The 5,737-nt window shown below is 47.9% G+C and overlaps 1 protein-coding gene across 1 annotated transcript; it reads left to right on the top strand.

Annotated features, from left to right (window-relative positions):
- Positions 1–510: 510 nt before the first annotated feature.
- LOC133931394 (transcription factor ILI4-like) lies at positions 511–1,792 on the top strand. Its single transcript, XM_062378268.1, has 2 exons — positions 511–919; positions 1,128–1,792. The coding sequence occupies exons 1-2, from the start codon at positions 812–814 to the stop codon at positions 1,278–1,280; spliced, it is 261 nt and encodes an 86-aa protein (XP_062234252.1). The 5' UTR covers positions 511–811; the 3' UTR covers positions 1,281–1,792.
- The last annotated feature ends 3,945 nt before the right edge of the window (positions 1,793–5,737 follow it).

Raw genomic sequence — 5,737 nt, 5'->3', positions numbered from 1 at the left:
GCACGATGGAGTACAATGCAAGCGTGATTACAAAACGCTTGATGAGATATGGGGATCCAGGACAAGGACGATCGGCCGGCCGGTCCGTTCGGTTGCTGGAGGTGTGCTTGGCGCGGGGGACAAGGGCATCTTACGGGTCTGGTACTCCGGTCGTTCGGCGATGGGGACGTGTTGGTTGTGGTTACAGGCTAGTTTAATTTTCCACCGATCTATTAGAGTCGTCCAAACAACTCCAGTTCAGATCTCACAGCCGTTGGATCGTAGACGGAAGGACGAGAACGAAGCCACGAAGGAACGAGCTCCACCTGTTTTGCTTCCAAGTGAGCTGAATCGAGGAGGCTTGGCACGCGGCAAGTGGAGGGGGAGGTTGGTATGTTCCCGTAGCTCATAACTCGGCCGGTGGGCCCACGGACATCCACAGTGGCGAGCAAGAGAGAGACATGTGACCGAGAGGAGGCTCAGTGCCCCCAATTTTCTCTGTAGATGTGTCTACACAGAGTAGACTGCAGAGGCTCGATGGCCGGTTTCTTTACCACTCTGTCTACTGTCTTGGCTCCATCGCGGTTTTCTGTTACATCTTGCGAGCTCTGCTCTTACCCCGGCCGGCCTCTAGCGAGCTAACCAACCCCCCTCCCTATAAATTAAGACCCCATCGCCCCTTCTGCCTCCCATCGCCACACTTCAGAGTCGTTCAGCATTCAGCTAGTTCGATTGAGATCGTACACAGCCTCCTCTCGGTCAGCTCGTTGGGTAGTGTTCTCTTCGTCTCACCGGCTCAGTCGCCTCTCGGTCTTCGCCGCTTTCCCCGACGATGTCGAACAGGAGGTCGCGCGCCTCGGTCTCGGAGGAGGAGATCAACGAGCTCATCTCCAGGCTCCAGACCCTGCTCCCCAGCGCGCGCCGCCGTGGCGGCAGCCAGGTACGTCACGTTGACACACACTAACATGCAAGTACAGACACAAAGCTAGCTCATACGTCATAGTACTGAGTACTGACACTGGCACTGGCACACATGGATAAACTCTCCCATTTGCATGTCATGAGTACGCATGTGCATACCCTAGCGGCCTAGCCTACTGGCCTCGAAGTCGAAGTGTGATGACTGATTTGTGTGATCGGTAATGCAGGCGTCGACGACGAAGCTGCTCAAGGAGACGTGCAGCTACATCAAGAGCCTGCACAGGGAGGTGGACGACCTCAGCGACCGCCTGTCCGACCTCATGGCCACCATGGACCACAACAGCCCCGGCGCTGAGATCATCCGCAGCCTTCTCCGCTAGCTCCGATCGATGGCCGTATGGCTAGCTCTCAGCAGTGCTGGCTGCTGAGTGTACCATACAGCATGCAGCTGCCCAAGGACGACGACGACGGCTAAGGCTGGTTTAATTGGTAGTAATTAAGTACGTACTTTGGTAGGGCATTAGTATAGCCACTTGCTAGGGCATCCTAAGTTTGCAGCTGCTTGATTACCTAGCTCGATCATCGCCTTCATCGTCTCTTCGATCATATGGTTAAGTTAGTTTCTTTCTGTTTCCATGTCGCTCTTTGTTTGCTAGCTCCTTCGCTTCTCTAGTTCTCTTCGTGTAAGGGGAGCTCTCTGGATATATCTGTGGTCCGGGTCGAGTTGTTTATTCCTCTGCACAGACAACCGACCGACCGCGAGCTACCGATCGATCAACATGCATGTACCGGTAATTACATATACTGTTGTTGTCCCATCCATCGCGCGTGTACTGTTGCATGCAGCAGCTTGATTGAATCCAGTCTAATCTAATCAGTCGTCCTTACGTGCCGCAATACCTGATTAAGCATGCCATATAAGTACTTCAGATATGAACGATCGCTTGATCAAGACAGTAACAGCCAAACGATCGATGTCTCTCTTTTGCATGGGATGCCATACGCACCATGGCCCCCAGTCGCGTCTGCCGTGTGCTCGTACGTACGGCGCGGCGGACGACGGACGGTACCGCGACAGTTTTCCCTGTGCGCATGTGTGGTCACACTCGCACCGGGCCCTGTACGTCAATTTTTTTTTTCGGTGAAAGGGTAGAACGGATCGTGGAAAAGGCTCGCGACGACCGGCTGCTCATCGGTTGTCATTGTCAAGGTCTTGGCGTGGACTCTGCTGCTGCCTTTGCTGCTCTGCACGTAGCAGCTAGCACGCATGTTACCATGCACCAGTGTACACTTGTAAGGTGTGTGAAAAGGACCAGGTTTGGGCTGCCATGTCGTGCTCATGGTTAAATTTGTCGTGTGTTGGCATCGTTACTGCTATATATAGTGCTACTCTTCCAAGGGAACAACAAAAATGCTTATACAATGGAGAGTATCCGTTCTGGTGACAATTAGTAAAGCTTGTTGACATTTCCATGAAAAAAAAAAAGAGAGAGTGGATGATTAAAGCTCAGGTGCCGCCACGTGGAGCGCTGCTAATATGAGTCAACGACCTATCACAAATCACAGGCGTTCGAGTAATCTAATCGGAACAGAGGAATCAGAATAGCACATAATCTCCTCTTGCTCTTGTGGTCGAAACATAAGATTTCCTGCAGCTGGAGGTTCAAGACAAGGATTCCCCAGCCTTCGACTTGTCTGCTAAGACAGATGACTTGCTGAAGGATTGGAAGCACGTACATTATGTAAGTCGCTTCAGAAAACTCCTTGAGGACTCCTTTGTCAATCCACTGCCGAGTTGCAGAGCATCTAGCTTGCCACATGGCTCAACCGATCAGAAAAGGAGAAAAAAAACTGCAGATTGCCAAACAATATGCACATTGAGATTTTTTTTAATATTACATTTTTGAACGGATATTACAGAAATAATACCAAAAATGAGAAAATTGCAAAAATAATATCTATTCGCCTAACGGTTTGGTAAAAACATGTTTTCGCCCTACCGTACGGCGAAAATACTAATTTCGTCAAACCGTATGGCGGAAATAAATGATGTGGCACCGGCGGCAGGTTAGGGATGCCCGGCTGCAACATCAAGGCAATTTCGCCAAACCATTCGACGAAATTAATTATCACTGAACCGTAGGGCGAAAATAAAATTTCGCCAAACCGTTGAAAGAAAAAGCCGCGTGAGGTCAGTGGACCATATCTCCTGTCCCAGGAGCTCATTGTGAACCATATCTCCCGCGTCCGAATGGCTGAAATTATTTCTTCCGTCGAAAAAAAATATTATATCGTATTTTTATTTTGCAATTGAACTTATTTCTGATACGGAATAAGAAGATGTAAATAAGTCGTAAAATCGCTTGTCTGATAATGGGACGTAGCATAGAATTGACATGGGATGCTACAATAGTAGTTGTAAAGAATAAGTAGCATAGAACCCGGTACAGAGGTTACATACGCTGATAAGTATTACATGTGACATGGGGTTTTTCATCGTAGCGTGGATAGACCCTAACCATAAAGAGCTACCGACAACAAACATTGACATGTACTGTACATAGACCGGGATACAATAGATGCTCTCTACTGAGTGCACCTAGGATATTTATCCTTTCTTAGGGCATCATCCCCCCCCCCCCCGCCTTAGCGCGACGAGCCATTTCCCCTTCCTTTCCCTCTATGCTTCACGTGGTTGAGCCACGGCGCGCTCCTTTGCGGCGTTCCTGATGCGCTCCTCCTCCTGTCACTTCATCTGTAGTTCCTCCTGATGTTGCTCATACTCGCGACGTTGATAAGCTTCCCTCCTCCACCACATCTCCATGTCCACCCACTGCTTTTGGTCCTCATTTTGCTCCATGTCGAGCTATTGCCTGAAGTCGCAGATAGATGGAGGAGACTAGATAAAAGAAACAAGAGGAGAGATTAGTAAAAAAATGCATGAAATCGTATGGAAAGGCTCACATGAGTGATCTATGTCACTACACCGGTGGGTACACGTATGATCCATGTCGAGGCTTGTCATACTGGTAGTTGGCACACATGAAGAAACGTAGGCCGTAGGTGTAGGATATGTCCTGGGACTCGTAAAGCCTATAAGGGTCGCCACAGAAGCGCATCGGTGGTTCGACCCCCTTGGGATGAAAATCCCCTAATATTTCTTGGGTGGGCTTGCAGGAGTGGAGGAAGACATTTCAGTTGAGGGAGCTAAGGAAGGAGTGGTATATCCATAGATGATGGTGGGGTTATTTATAATGGATGAGGACTGGTGCATGAGCTTGGCTGGGAGCTGGAGCATTGGATGCCCTGTGAAAGATGGAAAAGTTATAGCATTGATGTTTGGCAGAGATTTCATGTGGTAGCTGTTGCTTGGTGTGATCATTTCATTCTGCAAAAGTTCAACAAGTGGTAGTTGTAGTTGAAAGTATTATAGTTGTAGGTTTTTTGATGCAACGTTTTTTTATTTCGAAAGTTTGAAGTGAACGATTTGAAAGGGGATATGAAGGAAGATGAAGTACTCAGTGTGTATGCAGTGAAACGTATAGTGAATGCACTGGATGCATTGGATCCACCGAGTGATTCTCCTCCGCTGCCGTCGACTGTTCCCACCATACTAACATAGTAGAATACGATAGCAGAATAAGATACTAGCATCATAAGATAGTATCATCAAAGTAACTAAACTACTCCGTAAACCAGCAGTCTGAACTAATGAAATGGAAAGTTGGACAAATCACATATATTAATCATAAAAGCAACACAGACTACTCCTGACCCCTACCCCGAACCCTTCCCTGCGCCCTGCCTTTGGCACGCTTGCACCTACGTGCTGACACTGGAACATCCGCCTCCTCCCGATCAGGCGAAACGTGTGTACCAATCAGGCGCGTGGCGCTCACGTCTGAGCAACTAGGGACCATAGATGCCTTCTACCTCCTGCTGCGTAGTCTGAGTGGACGGTGATGCACCATACAATTGTGATGACCCTAGCACTTCTGAGGTCCCTACATAGTCAAAGAATGGGTTCCCGCTAGACTGCGACGTACCCCCGCAAACCTGTGAGGTTGTATCAATGTGGATCAAACCTGCATTTATATCGTGCACAAACAACTAAGCATTGGCGGAGAAGTGCATTTATTCCGTAATAACTCAAACATTACGGAATAAAGAGTCGTCACATACCTGGCATAGGAAGAGACACAAGTGTAGCAAAACCAGAGCCTCCTACATGCACAAGATGCGGAGACTGAGGAGTATCATAGACATGCCCGGTCCATTCAGGACCTTCTATGAACTGGGGGCAGCCCATCCAGAGCCTCCTGTGAAGTGGGGGCTGGCCCATCCAGATCCTCCTGTGAACTGGGGGACAACCCATCCAGAGCCTCTTGCCTGCATAATTAGTCAAATTGAAACCATATAGACCGTTATGCATTTGACCATTTACATATAAAACTATAAGATTTCTACGTTTGACATAATTGCGGCAGAAAATAAATGTATCGAACAAAATAACAAGTTAATTAATTTTACATAGAACTAAAACAACAGATTGCTAAGATTACGTAAATGTACAACAATATTACAAAGAAATAATTACATACAGAATATTTATTTATCAACCAAATAAAAAATTCTCAAACTAAATAAAAAATCTTATAGTAATAAAATTACCTGATCAGGGAGCGGAGGCTGAGGACTAGCATATTGCTGATGGCCGAAGGTGGAGGAAGGTCGTGGGAGCCTCTAAGTGGAATGCGCGACCTAAGGCTCGCGTACAACAACGTCGGGCTGCCGACACGATATGCACTCCATGATACATCGGGCCTTGGCGGAAAAG

The sequence above is a fragment of the Phragmites australis genome, chromosome 10, assembly GCF_958298935.1.
Source record: "Phragmites australis chromosome 10, lpPhrAust1.1, whole genome shotgun sequence".
In the NCBI taxonomy this organism is placed as follows: Eukaryota; Viridiplantae; Streptophyta; class Magnoliopsida; order Poales; family Poaceae; genus Phragmites; species Phragmites australis.
Note: the sequence above shows the minus strand (reverse complement) of the source record. Positions and strands in the feature narration are given on the sequence as shown.

Excerpts from the sequence above, each read along its gene's own strand:
- LOC133931394 (XM_062378268.1), top strand. The coding sequence starts at position 812 with ATGTCGAACAGGAGGTCGCGCGCCTCGGTCTCGGAGGAGGAGATCAAC. Across the intron at positions 920-1,127 it reads GCCGCCGTGGCGGCAGCCAG|GCGTCGACGACGAAGCTGCT; the intron begins GTACGTCACGTT and ends TCGGTAATGCAG.